General features: G+C 44.1%; 1 protein-coding gene across 1 annotated transcript in view; it reads right to left on the bottom strand.

The window, feature by feature from the left end:
* Positions 1-26,916, bottom strand: part of LOC115192559 (metalloprotease TIKI2) — a 97,645-nt gene extending 70,729 nt beyond the window's left edge. The window contains exons 1-2 of the mRNA XM_029751203.1: positions 26,297-26,916; positions 22,604-23,173 (exon numbers count right to left, since the gene is read on the bottom strand). Of these exons, the coding sequence (XP_029607063.1) occupies positions 22,604-23,173; positions 26,297-26,404 (678 nt within the window). The 5' untranslated portion in view covers positions 26,405-26,916. The remainder of the gene's footprint in view (positions 1-22,603; positions 23,174-26,296) is intronic.
* Positions 26,917-27,492: the final 576 nt, after the last annotated feature.

The raw sequence follows: 27,492 nt of genomic DNA, 5'->3' as shown, positions 1-27,492 counted from the left end.
AGCTGGTGGCCACATCCGCTGGCATCCAGCAACGAGGACAGATCTCCACGGGCCCTCCCATTGGCTGATTGACCATCTCAATAAAACCTGAGCCAATCAGGGACACCGGCCACATAGTGTAAAGCCTGCTACAGCTCTGAGCCATGGGCGCACAGCCAGGGCTACGGTGAGGGGTGAATATGGGTTAGGTAGCTTGGAGTGAGCTGAGTTGGCCATTCGCCTTGGGTGGCAAATAGAGAGAGATGCTGTTACTCACCCTCTTCCTCCCCCTGCCCCTGCCGCTCCCCCACCTCTCTTCCCTTCCCACTCCTCCTCTCACCCGAGACAGGTGGTCTGGCACAGGGCTGACAGGGGCATCAGAAACCAATTACCTCGGCTGCTTACACACTGACTTTTCTGAGCCAAGCTAAACTCACATATCTGAACGGGCCTGCGTGTTCAGACACTTTCTTACTTACTCTGCCTCACTACTTCTCTGTCCCTGTCTCTGTCTCTGTCTCTGTCTCTGTCTCTGTCTCTGTCTCTGTCCCTCTCTCTGTCTCTGTCCCTGTCCATGTCTCTGTCTCTGACCCTGTCCATGTCTCTGTCTCTGTACCTGTCCTTCTCTCTGTCTCTGCCTCTGTCCCTCTCTCTGTCTCTGTCCCTGTCCATGTCTCTGTCTCTGTACCTGTCCCTGTCCCTCTCTCTGTCTCTGTCCCTGTCCATGTCTCTGTCTCTGTCCCTGTCCCTCTCTCTGTCTCTGTCCCTGTCCATGTCTCTGTCTCTGTCCCTCTCTCTGTCCCTGTCTCTGTCCCTGTACCTGTCCCTGTCCTTCTCTCTGTCTATGTCTCTGTCCCTGTCTCTGTCCCTGTCTCTGTCCCTGTCTCTCTCCCTGTCCCTGTCCCTGTCCCTGTCCCTGTCTCTCTCCCTGTCCCTGTCTCTGTCTCTGTCTCTGTACCTGTCCCTGTCCTTCTCTCTGTCTATGTCTCTGTCCCTGTCTCTGTCCCTGTCTCTGTCCCTGTCTCTCTCCCTGTCCCTGTCCCTGTCCCTGTCTCTCTCCATGTCCCTGTCCCTGTATCTGTCTCTGTCTCTGTCTCTCTCCCTGTCTCTGTCTCTGTCTCTGTCTCGGTCTCTGTCCCTGTCTCTGTCCCTGTCTCTGTCTCTGTCTCTGTCCCTGTCTCTGTCCCTGTCTCTATCCCTGTCTCTGTCTATGTCTCCTTACTGTAGCTTTGCTGCAGGAATGCTGATGGCGTAAAACTCAGTTCAATCTCCTCTCGAAAAGTTTCTGTCTGTTCAGAGCATAGTCATATAGACTTAGTTACTATGGTACAAGGATGACTGGATGAGTAACACGATACTAGGGTATGTACAGGGTCTCTGCTGTTTGCATGCACTGTGTGTGTGCCTACGTGCGTAAGTATGTGTACTGGAGTGGGAATGCATGTATAAGGCAATTGCCCCACCTGATGCCCATTAATCCATTAGTCCATCAAAGTCCTACATAGGCCCACATCTGTGATTCACACAGCACAGAACACATATTCACCTCGGAGAGAGCCGTGCGAGCCGACACGTTTCCCTTGCTAACCTGTTTGCACAACTCTGGTGGAACCACAGGCCAATTCCCCATCACATGATGCACGCCAGAGGCAGCTTCAGAGAGGCAGGCCTGACAGACAGAGGTGAGAGAGCCATGGACCCAGCTTAACAGTATCTTAGCAGGGATATCATACAAACCCTCTCTCATGTATATAGTCTTAATTCATTCCTACTTAGATTTGTGTGTATTGGGTTTATGTTGTGTAATTTGTTAGATATTACTTGTTAGATACTGCAGCACTGTCAGCACTGTCGGAGCTAGAAGCACGAGCATTTCGCTACACCCGCAATAATATCTGCTAATCACGAGTACGTGACCAATACAATTTGATTTGATTTGATGTTCTCTACTGATCTTTCCTGCACTCTCCTTCAATTTATCTCCCTGCTCCGGTCTGCAGTCTCCTTCATGTTATCTCCCTGCTCCGGTCTGCAGTCTCCTTCCTGTTATCTCCCTGCTCCGGTCTCCACTCTCCAGCTCTCTCCTTCTCTACCTTCCTATGTCCTGCTCATCCCCAGCTCTCACCATCTCTCTCCCCTTCAGCTCTCACCCCTGCTCTCTCCCTATCCCTCCCCCAACCATCTCCTCCTCTCCTCTCTCTGTTTGGGGATGTAATTAAAACTGCCCATCAGTCTCTACCACAACAATCAGTCTTCTCAGGGAATACGGTTGCAGGAATCTTTAAGTAAATTTGATTTCTAAACTAATTTGCCTTCTATAAACGCTGCCATATGTTTGATATTATATTTAAACTGTTCCAGTGAGCGCAAAAGAGAGGTAGAGAACATTTGCCTTGGGAGAGGTAGAGAAACACGGGGCACAACTCCACTGGTGAATGACAGGTGAAATTGAGCGAGATCTGTGAGGGGGGGAAAACAAACTCCTGAACCATGAGAGGAGAGAGGGGAGAGAAATCTCACAGCAGAGCAGAGCAGCATCTCCTCTTTTGTTTTGGCAAAACCTGCCCAGTGGAGAAAGCGAAAGGTTTCCTGTGTTTTTTTGGCCTTTCTCTCCCTCTCTTTTCCACATCCAAATGTATTTTCCTCTCTTTTTCCTCTTGCACTGACTGAATGGTGTTGGTCTCCTGAATATCCCTATTTTTCTCCTCCTCTCTCCTTTCCCTCCACTATTATGTTCCTATCTCTCTTAGGAATGCACGATATATCGGTGAACTTATCGGAATTGGCCGATATTAGCTTAAAATGCCAACATCGGTATCGGCCCGATGTCTAGTTTAACGCCGATGTGCAAAACCGAAGTCAAAGCTGACATGCATACCTATATAAACGTAGGCACATGATGTAATGACGCCATGTGAAATTTTACGCTACACGTGCATCACAGCCTTCCTAACCTAGCCCACAATGTCTGCTGTGTGGATCGAGCAGTCAACAAGTTGAGCAGTCATTTGAAAGAGTAAGAACATTTCAGCGAGACAACTCAAAGACGAAATACATTAACGCCAAGATAATGGAATTCATTGCCCTTGACAATCAACCGTTCTCTGTCGTGGGTGATGTTGGCTTTCTCCGACTGGTCGAGCACCGGTACACACTACCAGGTGCACTATTTTTCAGATGTTACCCTACCGGAGTTACACATTTGAACACTTGGACCAGCGATATCTGCCCCATGACCATGTTGAGTCTGACAGCACAGTGGGTCGTTGAAGATTTCGTACAGAGGAAAGTCGTATTGCATGCTCATGAATGTGCTGGTTCTCATACTGCTGCTGCCATTTCAGTGGCATTTGAGAACATGTTTGAAACTTGGCAACATGAACACGCTAGCCAGCTCTATTCGAACAACTGACTGGAGAAATAAGCTTATCAACTGCGCCTGCAGCAGACGTGATACCCTCTGGCATGGCATTGAAACGCCTGCTCAACAAAACTGTAAACACAGGCTGTGAATAAGCAATTTGGTTGCATTCTCTCTTTACTGTGTTGCCACCATGCACGATGCTATGTACAAGGACCGCTACTTTGATGTAGACAAGAAACAGGGTTTACGCGAAATGCTACATACACAGCTGAAAAAGATGGAAACGGGCACAGTAACAGTACGCACAGAGGAAGAGAGGCCACGGACAGACAGAGCTGAAACTTCACTGCTTGAAATGTATGATGAAATCCTGGTTGAGAATGAAACGACTGAACAAATGAACAACGAAACAGCACAGCAAGTAAGTGAAAGAAATAGGTTCTGATTATGTTTTACCGGTAATGGGGACATACGTAAATGCCCCAAAAATTACTTTTTGGTCAGTGTGTGTGTGTGTGTGTGTGTGTATGTGTGTGTGTGTGTGTGTGTGTGTGTGTGTAACCTTTATTTAACTAGGCAAGTCAGTTAAGAACAAATTCTTATTTACAATGACGGCCTACCCTGGCCAAACCCGGACGCCGCCCTATGGGACTCCCAATCACGGCCGGATGTGATACAGCCTGGATTCGAACCAGGGACTGAAGTGATGCCTCTTGCACTGAAATGCAGTGCCTTAGACCGCTGCGTCCGTGTGTGTTAACTATTTAACTGTACTAGAATGCTTAAAAGGCAGCTAAAATGTTAAATATCGGTTATCGGTATCGGTTTTTTTTGGCAAGGAAAATATTGGATATCGGTATCGGCCAAAAATGTCATATCAGTGCATCACTAATCTCTCTTTCTGTATATCCTTCTCTCTCTGTTATTTTCTCTCTCCTTTTCTCTCTCTGTACTCTCCCTCCTCTCTTCCTGGTTCCCGGGTCTCAGGATAAGGCCTATCGAGGTCACATGTCAGAAGAAGGGGAGCGGAATTCCATAATTCCAATTCCCGGCACAACAACTGGCCTGAACAATAGAGCACAACCACTAGCCTGCTCTTCACCATTCAGTCAGTCACAGGGAATCAGCCAGAGTCATGTAGCACAGCACAGAAGGGAGGAGGAAGTATGGGGGATTGGGGGATGTGGGTAATTTAAGGGGCAACCAACTCCCTCAGTCAATTCAATTTCTGCTCTAAGCAAGGCCTGGGAATGAAACCTTTGTGTGCAGAAAATTCCTGAACTCTCCTAGCCAACAGTGGAGGGAACATGGAGGTCGAATGTGTTTATCACCCAGAGATTAGCAGTTGGGATTTTAACAAAGTGAAACACTTTCATAGTCGTAGCGTTTTTTCTGTGGTATTAAGTCTTCCCATTGAAGGCCTGAGTTGATGTTGTTTTGGGATTGGGTTTCTAAACGGTGCCTCCATGCTGAACTGTGTTCATCTAAAAAAACCTGGCCTGGTATTTCAAATGCAGCCAAACACACAGGAACGCACACAGACATGTACTCAACATGTACACACACACCATTGCAGGCACGCATTCATATTCACAAACACACACACACAGACGTACACATTCCCACAGGGTACACCTTATAACGTATGTGTGTTCTAGTTACACCCTTGCCAATCCATTAGAGAGACAGGATGGGGAGTGCAACATGATCTTCCTCAAATCACTGTGAGGGATCTCCTTCCTACTGATAACAATGATGTTGACAATGGTGAGCAGTGTAGCTATCCCATCCAGCCCTGACCTCACCCCTCCATTACTGGGTCATCCCAGAGCCAAGATGGACTCAGGGATCAGTGTGTTCTCATGAAACACTCCATCAATGAAGAGATTTGAACATAGTGCTGCTTTTAAACAGGGATACATGGGCTTTGGACTAACTGCTCTGCTGTCATTTCTCCCCACAGACCTCAGTGAGTTAGTACCAGTGCCTGTGTGTTTGAGACCTTGTTAATGTCAGTGTAGCCTGTCTCCTGCCCTCCCCGCCTCCCATCCTGCTGGCCTGGGGAGAGACAGGGGGACTGGGGGGACGGGCGTTGATCCATGTGGTTGCGCGGGGGTACAGCGAGAATCAGAGGATTTATGTGCACCCCAGTAAATGTTTACGAGAGAAGCTCAGTTTCAAGAGCTCCAACTGGCGGTTTGCACATCAGTCTGGGGGTTGGGGAGGACGGACGACCCGAGTCGTGAACACTCTGACTCTGTCAGTGGCAGTAGAGGAATAGTCTGGGCTGAGACCTCAATCAGTACTGATTGAACAAAAAAAAGGGCCAGTCTAAGAGCATCCCTGCTAAATAACCCTCAAACAGTTATGGACCCCTATCTTCCGGATAGGAAAAGACTCAGAGCTGAGGCAGTTTGAGTTCCTCTTTAATAATACACGACTTGTACAGAGGTGCAGAGTCAGGCCTGAAACGCTTTCAGGGTGTTGAGGGGGAAGGAGTTGATATGGGGTGTGAGGTGGGGGTGAGCGGAGCTGAAGTGCTCCTCTGGGTGTGTATAACTGGGGACAGGGCACAGAGGGAAGAGACGCAGGGAACATATTAAAGCAGGGTTCAGTGAGAGGCCTCCACTTACGCTCCTGTAAGCCCCGACAAGCCTCCCTATGACACACACACACACACACACACACACACACACACGCACACACACATGCACACACACTTCATTTCTCAAGGCTAATGATCTGTGAATATGAGTCTCAGATAGACATACAAATGTAAGCATTTGTGCACAGACAACAACACACCAACACCCAGTCATAGAGAGCAATGTTAAGTGAGGTGGTTATAACGTACAGTGCCTTCAGAAAGTATTCATACCCCTTGATTTATTTCACATTTTGTTGTGTTATAGCCTGAATTCAAAATTGATTAAATCATATTTATATTGTTTTTCTCACCTATCTACACACAATACCCTATAACGACACATTTTTGCTAATGTATTGAAAATGAAATACAGAAATATCAGTCAAAAGTACCAGTCAAAAGTTTGGACACACCTACACATTTACTCAGGGTTTTTCTTTATTTTTACTATGTTCTACATAGAATAATAGTGAAGACATCAAAACTATGAAATAACACATTTGAAATCATGTAGTAACCAAAAAAGTGTTAAACAAATTAAAATATATTTTAGATTTTAGATTCTTCAAAGTAGCCACCCTTTGCCTTGATGACAGCTTTGCACACTCTTGGCATTCTCTCAACCAGTTTCATGATGTAGTCACCTGGAATGCTTTTCCAACAGTTTGAAGGAGTTTCCACATATGCTGAGCACTTCTAAAATGGATGAAACTGATTTTTTTTATCTCACCCATCTATACCCAATACCACATAATGACAAAGAGAAAACATGTTTGAATTTTGTTTGCAAATGTATTGAAAATGAAATACAGAAATATCTCATTTATATATACATAAGTATTCACACTTTGTAGAAGCACCTTTGGCAGTGATTACATCTGTGGGTATTTCTGGGTAAGTCTCTAAGAGCTTTGCAGACCTGGATTGTACATTATTTGTACATTATTCTTTAGAAAATTCTTCAGGCTCTGTCAAGTTGGTTGTTGATCATCGCTAGACAGCCATTTTCAAGTCTTGCCATACATTTTCAAGCCGATTTAATTCAAAAGTGCAACTAGGCCACTCAGGAACATTCAATGTCATCTTGGTAAGCAACTCCAGTGTATATTTGGCCTTGTGTTATTGTCCTGCTGAAAGGTGAATTTGTCTCCCAGTGTCTGTTGGAAAGCAAACTGAACCAGGCTTTCCTCTAGGATTTTGCCTTTGCTTATCTCTATTCCGTCTCTTTTTATACAAAAAACTCCCTAGTTCTTGCCGACGACAAGCATACCCATAACATGATGCAGCCACCACCATGCTTAAAAATATGAAGAGGGATACTCAGTGATGTGTTGTGTTGGATTTGCCCCAAACATAACACTTTGTATTCAGGACAAAAAGTTAATTGCTTTCCCACATTTTTGCAGTATTACTTTAGTGCCTTGTTGCAAACAGGATGCATGTTCGTATAATATTTTTATTCTACAGCCATTAAACGCTGTAACTGTTTTAAAGTCACCATTGGCCTCATGGTGACATCTCTGAGCTGTTTCCTTCCTCTCCAGCAACTGAGTTAGAAAGGATGCCTGTATCTTTGTAGTGAGTGGGTGTATTGATACACCATCCAAAGTGCAATTAATAACTTCACCATACTCAAAGGGATATTCAATGTCTGCTTTTTTTATTTTGACCCATCTACCAATAGGTGCCCTTCTTTGTGAGACATTGGAAAACGTCCCTGGTCTTTGTGGTTGAATCTGTGTCTGAAATTCAATACTGGACTGAGGGACCTTACAGATAATTGTAAGTGTGGGGTACAGAGATGAGGTAGTCATTCAAAAATCATGTTAAACACTATTATTACACACAGAGTGAGTCCATGAAACTTAGTATGTGACCTTACTCTAACTTATTTAGGCTTGCCATAACAAAAGGGTTGAATACTTATTGACTCAAGACATTTCAACTTTTCATTTTGAATTAATTTGCTAAAATGTCTACAAACATAATTTCACTTTGACATTATGGGATATTGTGTGTAGGCCAGGGAGACATCTCATTTTAATCCATTTTAAATTCAGGCTCTAATACAACAAAATGTGGAAAAAGTCAAGGGGTGTTAATATTTTGTGAAGGCACTGTATGTGATTTGGATCTGAGATGTTTACTTATCACGCCTTGACAAACAACATGGTTCCAGGCAGGGAAACTTTGGATGCTCAGGAAATCACCGAGTCACATTCCTTTCTGCAATCAATCAGCCGCTACCTCATATAACCAGCGGCGTAGGTAGAAATTGCTGTGTGGCTGGGCATACATTTTCCAGCAGAAATACAGCAAAAATACTTAGACATATTTAAGTGCAATCACATTGCATCATTTAACACATAACACAGAATAAATGTGACCCAAAAAAGACAAACATTTCCCTTGACAAACAAGCCCTAGACTATTACCAAGTAGGCAGCGCAAATGCGCAACTACACAACCGCTTACAACACTGCACGTCCGACAGTAAACAAACATAATGAAATGCACAACATGTCTATCAACAACATATTGAGAGAGAGAGAGAGAGAGAGAGAGAGATTAGACAGCAGCAGACAAGTGCAGTGATAAAATGGGGAAAAAATATACTGTCACAAAATACAGATAATGGATGAAGTGTTCAGTCCAAACTCATGAAATAATCAACATATTATCAGATCAGATCTGCCACTCCCACTCAAAGGAGCGATCTACAGTACAGGCACCACAGGTGGATTCCAGGACCATGGTCAGCGCATCGGCCAGACACCAGCTCGGCATTGGATGGAATATGCGCAAACAGCTTATTGCACAAAGAAGCAAGCATGAATAGAAAGCCCTGAAAGTGTTTTCATTAAGCCCAAAAGTGCACACTTTTGGCACATAAAAACAGACACACATGTTACAATACACTTTAGGCCTAAATCTTGAACTGTTCTGCATATGAAGTGAATAGCTCACTTTGAATAAGCAAAGGCTACTCTACAGGCATTCAGGCATGAAAAATGAAATCATTAAACATAAAAACACAGCGGGTGGAATACACTAGCTCACTTGAATCAGCAAACTTGAATCCTCATTAAAATACAAATCATTTTATAACATTTTTGACATGTGTTTTTCTGGATGTTTTTGTTGTTATTCTGTCTCTCACTGTTCAAATAAACCTACCATTAAAATTATAGACTGATCATTTATTTGTCAGTGGGCAAATGTACAAAATCAGCTGTGGATCAAATACTTTTTTCCCTCACTGTAAGCTTGGTGTTGAAAATGATTTAATTATAGTCCAGAGTCACTGAGTTCCCTTTCAAAGGACAACAGGGCTGGATTGTTGATATGTGCAGTCAGCATTCAAGATCTGCTGGATGTTTTGATACGGCCTGTAGTGGAGAATAGTCTCTCAACACTACATGAAGTCATAGGAGGGTGATGATGGCACTTAGTAGTCTATTGATGTTAGGGAAAATGTCAGGACTGCAGCTGTCCAAAACGTCAATAAGGGATGGGAATTCCTGACCTCCCCTGACTTTTTGAAGCAGTTGCTGAATAAACATGGTTAATTCAGCATCCTCAACAGAGATATTATAGTGATAGGTGCTTGGCGATTCACGGAGCTCTGCTTTGATCTTGCGCAATAGTAGGGAGGCTGCTGTCCCAAGCAGCTTGTGTTAAATGTCTGGACTCATGAGTCTATCGTCTTCGGACAGCTGCTCTAGACAATTTTGAATTTTTGGATCATATTTCGATAACAAATTGCACATTGTCTAAAAGTTGCCCTTGTTAAGGGCCTCTTCGCTCTCCCTATGTCCACATAGTGCTACAGTTGAAGTCGGAAGGTTACATACACCTTAGCCAAATACATTTAAACTCAGATTTTCACATTTCCTGACATTTAATCCTAGTAAAAATTCCCTGTCTTAGGTCAGTTAGGATCACTACTTTATTTTAAGGATGTGAAATGTCAGAATAATAGTAGAGAGAATGATCTATTTCAGCTTTTATTTCTTTCATCACATTCCCAGTGGGTCAGAAGTTTACATACACTCAATTAGTATTTGGTAGCATTGCCTATAAATTGTTTAACTTGGGTCAAACGTTTCAGGTAGCCTTCCACAAGCTTCACACAATAAGTTGGGTGAATTTTGGCCCATTCCTCCTGACAGAGCTGGTGTAACTGAGTCAGGTTTGTAGGCCTCCTCGCTCGCACAGGCTTTTTCAGTTCTGCCCACAAATTTTCTATAGGATTGAGGTCAGGGCTTTGTGATGGCCACTCCAATACCTAGACTTTGATGTCCTTAAGCCATTTTGCCACAACTTTGGAAGCCAGCTTGGGGTCATTGTCCATTTGGAAGACCCATTTGCGACCAAGCTTTAAGTTCCTGACTAATGTTTTGAGATGTTGCTTCAATATATCCACATCATTTTCCTTCCTCGTGATGCCATCTATTTTGTGAAGTGCACCAGTCAATCCTGCAGCAAAGTAACCCCACAACATGATGCTGCTACCCCCGTGCTTCATGTTTGGGATGGTGTTCTTCGGCTTGCAAGCCTCCCCCTTTTTTCCTCCAAACATAACAATCGTCAATATGGCCAAACAGTTCTATTTTTGTTTCATCAGACCAGAGGACATTTCTCCAGAAAGTACAATCTTTGTCCCCATGTGCAGTTGCAAACCGTAGTCTGGCTTTTTTATGGCGGTTTTTGGAGCAGTGGCTTCTTCCTTGCTGAGTGGCCTTTCAGGTTATGTCAATACAGGACTCATTTTACTGTGGATATAGATACTTTTGTACCTGTTTCCTCCAGCATCTTCACAAGGTCCTTTGCTGTTGTTCTGGGATTGATTTGCACTTTTCGCACCAAAGTATGTTCATCTCTAGGAGACAGAACGCGTCTCCTTCCTGAGCGGTATGACGACTGCGTGGTCCCATGGTGTTTATACTTGCGTACTATTGTTTGTACAGATGAACGTGGTACCTTCAGCCATTTGGAAATTGCTACCAAGGATGAACCAGACTCATGGAGGTCTACAATTATTTTTCTGAGGTCTTGGCTGATTTCTTTTAATTTCCCCATGATGTCAAGCAAAGAGGCACTGAGTTTGGAGGTAAGCCATGAAATACATCCACAGGTACACCTCCAATTGACTCAAATGATGTCAATTAGCCTATCAGAAGCTTCTAAAGCCATGACATCATTTTCTGGAATTTTACAAGCTGTGTCACTTGTGTCGTGCACAAAGAATATGTCCTAACCAACTTGCCAAAACTGTAGTTTGTTAACAAGAAATTTGTGGAGTGGTTGAAAAACGAGTTTTAATGACTCCAACCTAAGTGTATGTAAACTTCCGACTTCAACTGTATGTCCTGTTTAGCGCATAACATAACAATGTCCAGAACCACTTTGACATGATCACGATTCTTCTCTACAAATGAATAGATTGATTTAAAACATTACCCAGGCTTTGATAGCGATGGCTTGAACTGTAGCCTTCAAATGTATCCAGGTTTGCTAGCCTGGTGCTTGAAGCATGTATTGGCCTTCCATAGTGGCATTGGGGAAATGTCTACACATTTTACAGAAAACAGCATCCCTAGTCGATCTGTATTCCAGTCAATAAAATTGTCCATACTACTTCCACCAGAAACAGAGCGATTTTCCATTGATCACTTTTGGTTGTGTGGGTGGTTCGTCCAACTGCAGACAAATCCACAGGTGGACTCGTGATGACATGCTCACATTGATGAGGTGGGCCGGGGGATGGTGAGCTAGCTGTGCTGTGGAAGTCGATGCAGTAGCCATACTAACCTCCTCATGGGATCACAAGCTAGCCTACTAAAGGGCTGACGGCGACTGAAGGATTGGGCTCGGCCGATGGAGGTAGTGGAGCAGGTGTTGTGTCTTCATCCTCCATCAGTAGCTATTTGAAAAAGTGCATGAGTGAACTTTGTTTTGCCATAACTTGTGCATTAGCAAAGAACTGCAGAGGGTTAAAACAATTTGCGCACAGTTAGCTAGTAGGTACGTGTGTGTGTGGGGGGGGGGGGGGGGGGGTACAACCAATTAGATCCCAGGACCCTACTAGTGCATTTTTACACATTTCTGATTAGTTCGTAGTCAACACAAACAACAAATCAAATTAATTTATTTCATTTATATATTTTAAGCCAGCCTGATTGGGTGGGCTAGTGTTCAATCTGGCAGGGCCTCTGCTCAGCCTGGCCCTGCCGTGGCTTCGCCTCTACAGACCACCCAACCCACCCTGACTGGAAAAAGTATTTCCCTTCCCAGAGGTACAGTGAGAACACCAACAGGAAATGTGAATTATTACAGTGAGGGAAAAAAGTATTTGATCCCCTGCTGATTTTGTACGTTTGCCCACTGACAAAGAAATGATCAGTCTATCATTTTAATGGTAGGTTTATTTGAACAGTGAGAGACAGAATAACAACAAAAAAATCCAGAAAAATGCATGTCAAAAATGTTATAAATTGATTTGAAAGTTATCCTGCAACAGTGTGATCAAATGAAGATCCTACATCTGTATGTGAGTGTGTTTCAACTGCATTGGTCACTGTGGTGTGTGTGAGAGCGAGAACGAGAAAGAGGGTGAGAGGAGAGAGAGGAGAGAGAGAGAGAGAGAGAGAGAGAGAGGAGAGAGGGGGAGAGAGAGAGGAGACAGAGAGAGGAGAGGTTAGTGTGATGAAACCCTTTAATACATCACAGACCTGGGCTGGCTGGAGGAGACGAGACCCACGAAAGAGAGAGAGAGAGGAGAGAGTGTCAGCTCTGAGAGAAAGAGCAGGCGTAGGAGGATGACCCATAGCGTGACATCAGGCCATTAAAGTAAAGGTAGGAACCAGTGCTCTGTTTAAAACAGGAATGTGGGATTCAAAAAAATGATGATTTTGGCACTGGGAACCCAACGGTATGGGATAGCACTCTATCTAGCCCACTCTGTCTCATTATAGTGGCTACCTCAACAGCACTTTGCTCAGTGACAATGTGGTGAATTCATTACTGACATTGGTCCTCTCCTCTGTCCAGGTATTCAGAGATGCTAGAGGGGACATGGTGTTTCTCCAGACGACAGGGATACAGATCTATCATGAAGCTAACTGTCGCTAGAATAGACATACAGTCTCATACAGTGCCTTCACAAAGTATTCACACCCCTTGACCTTTTCCACATTTTGTTGTCACAGACTTAATTTAAAATGGATTAAATTGTGATTTTGTGTCACTGGCCTACACACAATATCCCATAATGTCAAAGTGGATTTATACTTTAGGACATTTTTACAAATGAATTAAAAATGAAAAACTGAAATGTCTTGAATCAATAAGTATTTAACCCCTTTCTTATGGCAAGCCTAATTATGTTCAGGAGTAAAAATGTGCGCAATAATAGTGTTTAACATGATTTTTGTATACCTCATCTCTGTACCCCATACATACAATTATCTGTAAGGTCCCTCAGTCGAGCACTGAAGTTCAAACATATTCAACCACAAAGACCAGGGAGGTTTTCCAATGCCTCGCAAAGAACAGCACCTATTGGTAGATGGGTAAAACAAGCTGACATTGAATATCCCTTTGAGCATGGTGATGTTATTAATTACACTTCGAATGGTGTATCAATACACCCAGTCACTACAAAGATACAGGCTTCCTTCCTAGTTCAGTTGCCGGAGAGGAAGTAAACCGGTCAGGGATTTCACCATGAGGCCAATGGGAACTTTAAAATAGTTACAGAGTTTAATGGCTGTGATAGGAGAAAAGTGAGGATGGATTAACAACATTGTAGTTACTCCACAATGATAACCTAAATGACAGAGTGAAAAGAAGGAATCGTGGACAGAATAAAATACTCCAAAACATGCCTTCCGTTTGCAATAAGACAAGCCTCCCATTTGCAATAAGACACTAAAGTAAAACTGCAAAAAATGTGGCAAAGAAATTAACTATATCAAATCAAATCAAATTGTATTTTTCACATGCGCCGGTCTACACCTGTAGATCTTTCACTGTAAGGTCTACAGGTGTAGACTTTACAATAAAATGCTTACTTACAAGCCCTTAACCAACAATGTAATTTTAAGAAAAATAAGTGTTAAGAAAGTATTTACTTAAATAAACTGAAGTAAGAAAAATAATAAGATATATATATTTTTTAAATCCAACAATAAAATAACAGTAGTGAGGCTATATAGAGGGGGTACCGGTTAGTCAAGGCAATTGAGGTAATATGTACATGTAGGTAGAGGTAAAGTGACTATGCATAGATAATAAACAGAGTAGCAGCAGCGTAAAAATGGGGGAGGACAATGCAAATAGTCCGTGTAGCCATTGGATTAGCTGTTCAGGAGTCTTATGGTTTGGGGTAGAAGCTATTAGGAAACCTTTTGGACCTAGACTTGGCGCTCCAGTACCGCTTGCCATGCGGTAGCAGAGAGAACAGTCTATGGCTAGGGTGGCTGGAGTCTTCCTCTGTATAGAGGTCCTGGATGGCAGGAAGCTTGGCCCCAGTGACGTACTGGGCCACACACACTACCCTCTGTAGTGCCTTGCGGTCGGAGGGCGAGCAGTTGCCATACCAGGCGGTGATGCAACCAGTCAGGATTCTCTCGATGGTGCAGCTGTAGAACTTTTTGAGGATCCATGCCAAATCTGTTCAATCTCCTGAGGAGGAATAGGCGTTGTCGTGCCGTCTTCACGACAGTCTTGGTGTGTTTGGACCATGATAGTTCATTGGTGATGTGGACACCAAGGAACTTGAAGATCTCAGCCTGCTCCACTACAGCCCCGTCGATGAGAATGGGGGAGTGCTCGGTCTTCCTTTTCCTGTAGTCCACGATCCTCTCCTTTGTCTTGATCACGTTGAGGGAGAGGTTGTTATCCTGGCACCATGCCGCCAGGTCTCTGACCTCCTCCCTATAGGCTCATCATTGTCGGTGATCAGGCCTACCACTGTTGTCTCATACCTGGCCACGCTGTCATGGGTGAACAGGGAGTACAGGAGGGGACTGAGCACGCACCCCTGAGGGGCCCCTGTGTTAAGGATCAGCGTGGCAGATGTGCTGTTACCTACCCTTACAACCTGGGGGCAGCCCGTCAGGAAGTCCAGGATTGCAGAGGGGGGTATTTAATCCCAGGGTCGTTAACTTAGTGATTAGCTTTGAGGGCACTATGGTGTAGAACGCTGAGCTATAGTCAATGAATAGTATTCTCACGTAGGTGTTCCTTTGGTCCAGGTGGGAATTTGTGGATCTGTTGGGGAGGTAAGCAAATTGGAGTGGGTCTAGGGTTTCTGGGATAATGGTATAATGGTGAATGGTGTTGATGTGAGTGGGTCTAGGGTTTCAGGGATAATGGTGTTAATGGCCCTGAATACAAAATGTTATGTTTGTGGCAAATACAACACAACACATCACTGAGTACCACTCTTCATATTTTCAAGCATGGTGATGGCTGCATCATGTTATGGGTATGCTTGTCATCGACAAGGAAGGGAGTTTTTTAGGATGAAAAGAAACAGAATACAGCTAAGCACAGGAAAAATCCTAGAGGAAAACCTGGTTCAGTCTGCTTTCCAACAGACAAATTCATCTTTCAGCAGGACAATAACCTCAAACACAAGGCCAAATATACACTGGAGTTCAGTGGAGGCTGCGGACGGGAGGACGGCTCATAATAATGGCTGGAAAGCAGCGAATGGAATGGCATCAAACACCTGGAAACCATGAAAGAAACCATGTGTTTATGTATTTGATACCATTCCACATATTCCGCTCCAGCCATTACCATGAGCCTGTCCTCCCCACTTAAGGTGCCACCAACTCCCTGTGCAGGAGTTCCTTACCAAGACAACATTGAATGTTTCTGAGTGGCCTAGTTACAGTTTTGATTTACAGTACCAGTCAAAAGTTTGGACACACCTACACATTCAAGGGTTTTTCTTCATTTTTATTATTTTCTACATTGTAGAATAATAGTGAAGACATCAAAACTAAGAAATGAGACATATGGAATCATGTTGTAACCAAAAAAGTGGTAAACAAATCAACATATATTTTATATTTGAGATTCTTCAAAGTAGCCACCCTTTGCTGTGATGACAGCTTTGCACACTCTTGGCATTCTCTCAACCAGCTTCATGAGGTAGTCACCTGGAATGCATTTCATTTAACAGGTGTGCCTTGTTAAAAGGTAAGTTGTGAACTTTATTTCCTTCTTAAAGCGTTTGAACCAATCAGTTGTGTTGTGACAAGGTAGGGGTGGTATACAGAAGATAGCCCTATTTAGTAAAAGACCAAGTCCATATTATGGCAAGAACAGCTCAAATAAGCAAAGAGAAATGACAGTCCATCATTACTTGAAGACATGAAGGTCAGTCAAAGCGGAAAATTTGAAGAACTTTGAAGGTTTCTTCAAGTGCAGTCACAAAAACCATCAAGCTCTATAATGAAACTGGCTCTCATGAGGACCGCCAAAGGAAAGGAAGACCCAGAGTTACCTCTGCTGCAGAGGATAAGTTAATTAGAGTTACCAGCCTCAGAAATCGGCAATTAACTGCACCTCAGATTGCAGCCCAAATAAATGCTTCACAGAGTTCAAGTAACAGACACATCTCAACATCAACTCTTCAGAGGAGACTGCGTGAATCAGGCCTTCATGGTCGAATTGCTGCAAAGATACCACTACTAAAGGACACCAATAAGAAGAAGAGACTTGTTTGTTCCAAGAAACACGAGCAATGGTCTGATTTTTTAGATTTTTGGTTCCAACCGCCATGTCTTTGTGAGACGCAGAGTAGGTGAACAGATGACCTCCGCATGTGTGGTTCCCACCGTGAAGCATGGAGGAAGAGGTGCAATGGTGTGGGGATGCTTTGCTGGTGATACTGTCAGTGATTTATTTAGAATTCAAAGCACACTTAACCAGCATGGCTATCACAGCATTCTGCAGCGATACGCCATCCCATCTGGTTTGCGCTTAGAGGGACTATCATTTGTTTTTCAACAGGACAATGACCCAAAACACACCTCTAGGCTGTGTAAGGGCTATTTGGCCAAGAAGGAGAGGGATGGAGTGCTGCATCAGATGACCTGGCCTCCACAATCACCCAACCTCAACCCAATTGAGAAAGTTTGGGAGGAGTTGGACCACAGAGTGAAGGAAAAGCAGCTAACAAGTGCTCAGCATATGTGGGAACTCCTTCAAGACTGTTGGAAAAGCATTCCAGGTGACTACATTATGAAACTGGTTGAGAGAATGCCAAGAGTGTGCAAATCTGTCATCAAGGCAAATGGTGGCTACTCTGAAAAAACTAAAATATTAAATATATTTTGATTTGTTTACCACTTTTTTGTTTACCGCGATTCCATGTGTTATTTCATAGTTTTGATGTCTTCACTATTATTCTACAATGTAGAAAATATAAAAAATAAAGAAAAACCCTGAGTAAGTGTGTCCAACTTTTGACTGGTACTTTTGACTGATGTAACACAACAAAAGTGGAATAAACCAAAGGGTATGAATACTGAAGGCACTGTACAGACTTGAAAATGGACCCAGATGACCCAAAAAATATATACCCAGTAGCTATAGTCATCACTAGCTACCCACACCTCACTCCACATCTACGTTTGGCCCTTTCTCTCCGCCTCACTGGGTTCCACCCTCAGCCTCTGTTCTGGACAGTGTATAATAGTCTAAGTGGTTCTGGATAGCAGGGGGCAATTTAGTCGTTAAGCAGCCAATTAAGTCATTAGAGCAGTGGTTGGTTGGTTAGCCGTCTGCCCGCCCTCCCCTCCCCTCTGCCCGCCTGCCAACAGATATCCTGTCTGATACCTGTTGCCAGTTTTCCACATATTTGTACTAGGAGTCGTACAAGGCTTGACGTCGTCCTCTAACTTCACTCGAAAAGAGGATGGATGTTGTACGTCTACCAGTATTTCTTTGGAGTGTTTTTTTCTGAACATTATAACAACATTGTAGCAGCGTCTTAGTACCAACCATAGAAGCAATACTGTAGGAGAGGCCCTGTGTTTGCACTACAGTTATTTTCCTAGTCTCCTCTTCTATTCTGTGTGTGCAGATGCAGGTGTGTACAGTTAAGCAGTGGGACAAGGAGAGCCCCAGGACATGGAGAGAAAAAGAGCGAGGGAGACAAAGGGAGGGAGCATGGAGCCAGAAGAAGCCAGGAGGTTAGGGAGCAGAGCAGAGCAGAGAGCAGAGGAGATGACTGTTTTTTCCATCACTCGTCATCAGGCCCTGCGGCCAGAGGAGCGCTCCAGACCCATCCTTACACATCAGCCATGGAATGTAAATATTTCAATATAGACTGGTAAGATACCTAATTCCTCCCTTTAAATATGCATTATTTATATGACAGCGTCCAATGAACACAATGAGAAGTGTTCTGTCATGATTTGACATGACACCCGGGTGATATGTTTTGACAACAGCTCGTCTTCGTCGGTGATCTCCCTGACCCTGTCGAGACAAGGGAGATCTTAATTTCCCTGGTCACACAGAGTACCATCTCAGAGTATCATTTTCACCCCATAGCATTAAACCAGAGAAACAAAACTCTGATTGAAATAGACGTCTCTGTCACAGTGCACCACCGGGCACCTCCTTGCCACCATGACTCCTGCTGAGGAGAAACTAGATTTGGCCCTGCTAAGGTGACAATACAACTGCGGAGACTTGGGAGTGTGTGTGTGTGTGTGTGTGTGTGTGTGTGTGTGTGTGTGTGTGTGTGTGTGTGTGTGTGTGTGTGTGTGTGTGTGTGTGTGTGTGTGTGGGTGTGTGCACTTCTGCGTGTTCATGAATATGTGTGTGGGTGGAGCCAACTATATGGCCCTCCCTCTCTAGTTCACAGTGAAAATAGCCCAGTAACCCAGCCTGTTCTGTTCTGGGGCCCCTGAGAGTTCAGCTTCTCACCCACAGACTGCAGTCTCCTCACGGATTCTACTCACGGCCCACTGCTCCGCCAACACCCACCTCTAACCCTCGCTCAGGGTTAGAGGTGGGTCACAGCTGTGATGTCATCTCCCCCCGACCAGGGCCTGTGCCTCGGCTGCAATGTGACCCAGAGTAAATAAATATGGGTATTTATACACCAGGCCAGACGCTGAAAGGCAGAGAGAGACGCAGGCAGCAGAAGGTCTGGTCTAGATGTAGATTTAGAAGTAAAGCACTGAGCCGAGGGAGTGGGAGGGAGAAGGTTGTGTGGTTGTTGTTGACTCTCTCACAAAGGTTGGTGACCAGCTTGCACCCCTCTAGACGGCCTGGCTTTCCACAGGTTCCCCCTCGGTACAGATAGCATGGCTTTGGAGAGGGTTTGGTGCTGGCTGGCCCACCCAGCTGTCGGCCTGCATCGCCCTCCATAGCTCTGGAGATGAAACATGCTCTCCCTCTGCCTTTGTTTCCACAGCCTCACTGCTGCCTCAGTGCTGCTGCACACAGAAACCAAAGTGTTATCAGGTCTGTGAGAGCTCCAAAGCTCTGTCTGTAGGGCCCAGCGCCAACCTCTCAGGGCCCAGCAGCCCAGCCTCCACACTGGCCTGGCCCCCGTACCACCACCTCCTCCACCGAGCTGCCACAGGATGCACTACTCAACAAGGGGGCAGGACTTTTTATCAGTTACACCTCTCATCCAGACAGATTACTTTCTGAGGTCAGGGGACCCAGAGCGATGGCTGACCCAGTGACGCCACTCTGTCCCCATGCTGAGAAGCCGAAGGGCAGGGAGGGGAGAGGAGGCTGAGTAGGGCTAGCCCATGCCCCAGGTCAAGCTACACAGTTCTAGGTCACTGACTGTGCAGGGGCCAGGTGCCTATGAAAAGCTTATGGCAGATGATGAATCGCCAGCCTTTATGTTTCGGAGACCCTCTTGGCAATGCGGGAGCAGCAAGTTACAGGATATTGTAAGCAGCTATTTTTATTAGGAAAAAATAATAATGTGGGCCGGCAGGGTTTGAAACTGTTTCCAAGTCAGATCTCCCACCAGAGAAGTGGAGCTCATGTTTCAGATTAGGGTTCGCACTGACATGATGCACATCACTCTTTCCCTCCTCTCCCTCCCTTGTTTTCAGTCACTCTCTCTTGCGCTCTTCTTCTCTCTCTCTCTCTCTCTGACCTCATCTTTGTTCCAATCAACCATATACATTTTAGTCATTTAGCAGACGCTCTTATCCAGAGTGACTTACAGTAGCGAATGCATACATTTCATACATTTTTTTTCCCCGTACTGGTCCCCCGTGGGAATCGAACCCACAACCCTGGCGTTGCAAACACGTTGCAAACACCATGCTCTACAAACTGAGCCACACCCTCCCCCAGTGAGAGATCCAATCAACCACAGTGTTCAAATTATATCTCAAATTATAATAATTGACTATAATTGTTTCCATGTCACTTTAACTTCAGGCTTTGAACTTATTTCATACAATTTTGAAGGGGGGGGGGGGGGGGGTTTCGAGCTCAAAAGTCCAAAAGTCCATTCTACTACACAGTTTAACTCAAGTTATTCATTATCACGATTTTATGAAAATAACCTCCAACAACACAAATGGTATCCAACAATACACCTGCCTCATAAAACGGTCTGTTCCCAGGAACAACGGAAAGGCAGGCAGTCCTCCAACACTTTGTATTGGTGATTTACTCAAGTTTTCATTGGATATAAGTTAAAAATGATCCATATTGTAACAATGTATTAAAACAAAAATGTGCTTTTTGGTCTTAATTTAAGGTCAGGGTTAGGCATAAGTTTAGCACTGTGGTTAAGGTTAGGGTTAAGGTTAGGGTTAGGTTTCAAATCAGATTTTAAGAAGAGAAATTGTAGAAATAGGCAAGGTTTATGACTTTGTAGCTGTGGTGACTAGTGATGACCAAATAACAGGAATGACACTTAGAGTTGTAATGGTAGAGTATTAGCTCCAGGTGTGGTCATTAAAAACTACCTCTTATATTATCACTGTATTCTGTATACTACTACATTGAGAAGCAGTGCATGCCTTGACTTTGCAACATTGCTCTGATGTAGGGCAGTTGTGTTCCAGGTTCCCACGAATGTGCAAGGCAACTGTGTGTGCGTTTTTGGTTTTACTATCCTTGTGGGGACCAGAAGTGGGGACATTTCATCGGTACCCACAAGGAAAAAGGCTTAGGCTTAGGGCTTAGTTTTAGGGTGAGGTTTAGAATTAGGGTTAGGGTCAGAATTAGGGTTAGAAGTTAGGTTTAGGGTTAGGAGTTAGGTTTAGGGTTAGGAGTTAGGTTTAGGGTTAGGGTTAGGAGTTAGGGTTAGGGTTTGGGGTTACGGATACAGTTAGGGTTAAGGGTTAGGTTAACTGTTAGGGTTAGGGGTTAGGGTTAGAGTTAGGGGTTAGGTTAACTGTTAGGGTTAGGGTTAAGGGTTAGGTTAACCGTAAGGGTTAGGGGTTAGGGTTAGGAGTTAGGGTTAGGGGTTAGGTTAACTGTTAGTGTTAGGGTTAAGGGTTAGGTTAACCGTAAGGGTTAGGGGTTAGGGAAAGTAGGATGTGTGCATGTGCGTGTGTGTTTGCTCTTTGACAGTGTAGTTAGGAGGTGCTGATGAAAGAGGAGAGGCTGTGTGGGGCCAGTGCCTCTCAAATTAGCGCAGGAGCCTCGTAGCCTGTCACATGGAGGCCCAGGCACTCAGAGATTCTGTTACACTGTGTGTATGTGTGTGTGTGTGTGTGTGTGTGTGTGTGTGTGTGTGTGTGTGTGTGTGTGTGTGTGTGTGTGTGTGTGTGTGTGTGTGTGTGTGTGTGTGTGTGTGCTCGTGTATGTGTGCGCGTGTATGTGTGTGTGTGCATGCGTGTGTGTGCATGCATGCATCCATGCGTGTGTGTGTGTGTGTGTGTGTGTGCGTGTGTCGCTCTCTGAGGACCAGAGAGCCCACGGATGAGCAGAAATTACAGGGGAACATCCTCCCAGTCCTAGCTCATCAAAGACATACCTGGACCTCCCAGAGTTTGGAAAAATACACTCGAGTTGACCTCTGCCTAACCTTTCCTAGGCCATCATTTATTTAGACCTCCATGTTGCCCGTCCTCTACAGCCCTTCCAAGGAGATATAAAACAAGGATACTCCCTATGTTTATGTCATCAAGTAATTAGGCTATTCTGTCCATCTTTCAGTGTTAAGTTACAGAGCAAGATACTAGCAGTGGTAGTATCATGAGGACACAGACAGGCAGTCAGCCTAGGAAAAAGAGAGCTACCCCTCCCACACTCCCACACTCCCACCTTCACTAATTTATCACTTACATCTGTCATCCTGACACCTTGTCAGCTGATAAGGCTCTCATGTCTGTTTGTTTTGTAAGGCTCAGGAATATTCATAACTTTAAAACCATCTACAAAGCTTTGAAACATACCATTTCTAATACTATTTTTCTCCTCCCATTGTCATCTACATTCTCCACCATCTCCTCCCAAGACATGTCTCCCTTCCCCTAAATCTACAAACCCCCAGCCCCCAGTCGCCAACAAAATGAATCCAGCAATCATATATCCCCCACTCCAATGATCATGTCCAACCCCCAGCCCCTCCATGTAGTCCCATCTCTTACCTGGGAGAAGTTGAGTCCGTTGAGGGGGTGACACTGCTCCTCCACCCGCTCCACCGCTCCTGTCCTCTTCCCCATGCGGTCGGCCTCCTGGGCCAGGAACAGGTCCAGTACGGGGGTCCCCCGCGACCTCACGTCTGACTCCGTCAGAGAGTTGACCATCAGCATCACCCAGACAGGCCTCTTCCTCTCCCAGTTCCCTGCGATGGCGTTGAAGAGGTAGTCAGCGTACAGCCCCCGGCCCCGCTGGTCCGCCGTCATCCAGTAGGGCATCATGTGCTTAACGTAGTCCAGGTGGCGTTTGAGGCGGCGATACAGGTCCCGGGGCAGCAGGGTCTGCAGGTTCTCCCCGTGGGGCAGCAGCTGGCAGCTGGTCAGCTTAGAGATCGTCAGGGGGTCGGTCAGGTCCAGCTCGAAGAATACGTTGGCGCTGGTCTGGAAGGCCCGTTTGGAGACGTCTGGGATAAAGTCCCATACACGGGTGTAGGGAACATGGATGGTCCCGAAAAGGTAGGATGGAGGGTAGGGAGCTGGGTGCTTCAGTGTCCAGAGGAATGAGTTCATGTCACTTTGCTATGGGGGTGGAGGGGGGTTGAGGGGGAGGAGGACGAGAAGAGGGAGAGATTATGACATTCAGCAATAGGAATACAGTAACATAACCTTCTGAGTTAAGGCTATCTGCAATACTAAATTTGAAACTACATTTTGTGATTAAGAGATTCAAAACAGCCTTTTTAGTACATCTGGCTGAGATACAGGTCAATGCAATAGAATCTGATGAAATGTCATCTCCAGATAAAGACAGGGGCACAATGAAACTATGTTAACTAGCTTCCACTGTGCTGTACTATGCTGCTCTCTGTCTGTCTGCTGTTCTGAGGCAGTGAGTTTATAGTGAAGCTTTCTCCTTGTAAACAGACCCCAGTGTATTGCTGAGGTGCATAGCTGTGCTGCCAATGCCTCTGTGAAACTGGAAAGCTTTTCAACGGTTGTTACAGCAGTATAAACATAATGAACCATATGAAACTGCTGCAATCCACCTATCTGGTATATTCTTTCCATGAGGATTTTTTGTTGTTGTTGCAAAATTCATTGGAACAGATAGCCTACACAAACATCAAAATGCACACACATAGGCCTTTGATTAAAATTTGGTCAGACGTGGCTAATGTATCTGTTTTACTGAACACTATACAATTCTGATCAAATGGAAAAAGCAATGTGCAAGTGTCTATTACTTGCAGTTCATTAACATTCCAGGGATTTCATAGGGGTCAATTATGCCCTGTTTCCAAAAACACTCATTGACCATAGCTCTGCAAAACATCATGCAAATCATTGAGATGCTGTTATGACGGGAATGAGGAAAATGTAAACAAGCAACATAACTATGAAACGATCAAAGTGGCTATCAAAGTAGTTCTTAGATAGATGTATGCATTGCACAACAAACTCTAACTATGGACAAACTATTATTTTGTGAAATGCTTGCTTCTGTTCAAATGTACCTATTTTCATTGGAGTTAACAGTACAGTACACTGACATTGGACCAAAGAGAAATCCACTTCAGTGTTATTAAACCAAATGGAAAGCCTGGTCTATGGGAGAGGAAGAAATTAAATAGAAGCATTTGGTAGGCTTAGTAGTGCATATAATGTTATTAACTTCACATGCTCCTAATGTATTTCATTTAACATTTCCCCTGTTGAAATAGCAATTGTAATGTCATGCTGCCAGTGTACATTTGTCATATTAGAAAATAATTTTTAAAGGATTTCAAAACCTTGCCAAAAGGCATTAAATCTTTGGAAATATTATTAGTATTGCAAGGGTTTGTTATTTCCATAAATTAAATTAGAATTATTTTCTCACACAATCTTTGTATTGAGCATTGTCTTTTACTGAAATGTTTACACATCATCTCAGACGTGTGAATAAAACATTTATTTGGAAATGAATTCCACATAGGACATTCACATAGCCTAAGTACACAAAATACATCAACAGATGATGACCGCTCTCTAACCATCATACTTTGATCCTATTTTGACAACTGTGTTGACATATCATTTGTTAATCATTAACTTGTCTAAGAATGTTCGTCAGGTTCACGGAGACTTCTGTCCGATCGAATCAGGACAGCTGAAGTCCATCCAGACGTTGATGAGAAAAGGCCCTCCTCTCCTCGCGCCGTGTTTTCTATGAGTTCTCGCGCTGGAGCACTGACCTGAACACCTTCATTTAATTGGCTAATGAATTCCTTTTGACACAAAACAGAGAGCTTTGTACTGGCGTATTAGAAATCATATTTAAGGGGGGACACTTCTACAGTTAATATCTGACAACAATGCCATTATCACAGATGATGAAACAGATTAACAATACTAAAAATAAAATAATTTTGGTGACTATGTTGTTGCAATGCTGTCAAGTCATCCCTGATAAATATTTTCAATAATGTATTATAACATTTGTATTTTATTAATAGATAACATCATGCCCGGTTAAAATGATACGTTATTAACGTTCGTGCTGAGGTCATGTAATTTCAGTTCAGATTTATTGCGTTTCTATCTGGGAAATCGTAGCATACCCAAGCCAGCGATGTGCGCGTGCGGCACGCACTGTGTCCAGTCATGATTCTAATTAAGTTCCCTCTGATTCATCTCTTGTGCTGATGATAAATTCACACTGCGAGAAAGACAGACGTGAGCGAGTGCAACACGGCCCCGGCCAGATAAGAGAACACTGAAATGAATTGAATTCGAATGGGCTGACTCCCTTTGGCTATTGAGCCCATTCCTTAATATTGCAAATATGGCCGATAGCTGTTTTAATATGTCGTGTTTCATTGAAACTTGATCAGTTTTGAAAAGTCACTGAAACTTTTACAAATAAATGTTAAATCAACGGTGGGTCAACGGTGGGTGTTCCCCACGTTATTTTGCCACATAAACAGGCATAGGGTCGGCGGATGATATTTCGCTTGGCAACTGCTTCCATATTTCCAAACCCATATTTCTGTGAGGAAACCCCGGAATATGTCAAGTGCCATTGGAAGCAATTTTGCTGATTGGAAAATCTTTCAATTCTACGAATCTTTGAAATAATGGATTATCCTAATAAAATATTATGACATAATAATAACCTAATAATAATCATATTAATAACCAACTACTACTACTAATAATAATAATAATAATACATGTGCTATAATATAATATAATATGGTAGCCGAATAAAGTTGCTATGAACATAATTATTGTTCTTGTTACACGTGTAAATAGTCATTATAGCATGTTAATATTTCCATGACAATAAAACGCTGTTGCTATTGTTATTGTTAATTTGGTTGTTACTCAAAACCCAATAACAACACAATATCTCACTTTTGTTTTGCTGTAGGTCTACCGTTGCACATAGAAACAACTAATTCAGGAACACTGTCTAAGCAAAGTGCATTTATTTTACTCAGAAAAAGGACAGCCTTTTATTTTTATTTTGTCTTATCATTTGCTATAGCCTATTGGGGCAGTTCTATGCTAGGCTAGGCACATAGGCCGACATTTGCAATTAACTTAAACTATTTCGCTAGAAGGCTATCCATTCAAGGACATCTTTATGTTTGACATTGCCTTAAGACATTACTGAAACAGGTAAAGACCATGTAGCTGTAACGACCGGGCACAACTCACCGACTTCGGTGGGTCACATTGCCTTGGTCTCTCGCGGATGTCCAGGGGTGCGACAGCGTGCAAGAGAGCAGTAAATAGGAACCATCGAAGTCCTGGCGCGCAGACCATCTCGAGATGAGAGGAGAGCGGTGTCGACAGGCTGTCTTAGATACTTCAATCCTCCCCTCGTCTCTTTCTCGCTCTTTACTGTCCTTTGCCTCCTAATACGTAACAAAATCGACCCGGAGGAGACGGGGTTCGGTTCACATGTGCGGTTCGGAAGGAGGGCATGGACCATTCCGACTCTCCGCCATTCCCGAACCCCAGGCAGCTCGTAACCGGCTATGCGTTCCGCTTTCACTGTCTCTTCTCACTCGGCGCTGTCCTGTCGCAGGCACTAACCTATTCAGCAGTTGCAGGGGAAAGTTTTCACAGTGCGCTCTAGAAGTGTGTGTGTGTGCCTGGCTGGTTGAGAGGAGGTGGAACGCTTTGAATATTTCCCCCCACTGCTTATTTTAAGAGGGCAGCGCAGGTTCTGGGGGGATAGGGAGAGCACAGGTTTGCGTGTGAGTGAGAGATGATATGGTAGATTGAGTTGTATAAAACTGTCATCTGTATTTCCAGTGCGTAAAACCCGGCACGAATAAAAAAAAAATGCTATGCCCAACCACTGGAGGGCAGGTGGCAGGCACAATGTTGCCAGTCTGGTGCCTTTCATGCGAGGAATAATTAAAAAGTCTAAATTAGTTATATTAACATGTCATCTGTTTCCTTTTCATGTGGTTCACATTTATCACTGTCATCGATTGTTTGACACTTTTTGTGCAAAACTTGAATATGGGTCCTTAGACCCAGTGTCCTAATCATGATTGATTAATGCCTACAAATAAACATCTCAGTAAAGACAACTGTGAAGAGTGTTTTATTTATTTATCCTATAATAGCCCTCTTAAGATATCTTGTATAATTCTGAATGGTTGGGATGAACGGCCATGTTGAGAGCCTTAGTTGTCCCTCTCTTCAGGCCACAGTGTCAAAACTCTGCCATGACCCGTGTTATTCTCCAAGTGGCAGACATTGTGACAGAATCAGGTAGTGGGCTATTTATCATGAGAGCCCCTCAAACAAGTGCCCCCCGGGCCTACACTGTGGGCTGATGGCAGACAGGCCCTGGACAAGCCATTCTTTGTCCTCTGTCTGTCTTGTTTTAACTCTTT

This window comes from Salmo trutta, chromosome 4, assembly GCF_901001165.1.
Source record: "Salmo trutta chromosome 4, fSalTru1.1, whole genome shotgun sequence".
In the NCBI taxonomy this organism is placed as follows: domain Eukaryota; kingdom Metazoa; phylum Chordata; class Actinopteri; order Salmoniformes; family Salmonidae; genus Salmo; species Salmo trutta.
Note: the sequence above shows the minus strand (reverse complement) of the source record. Positions and strands in the feature narration are given on the sequence as shown.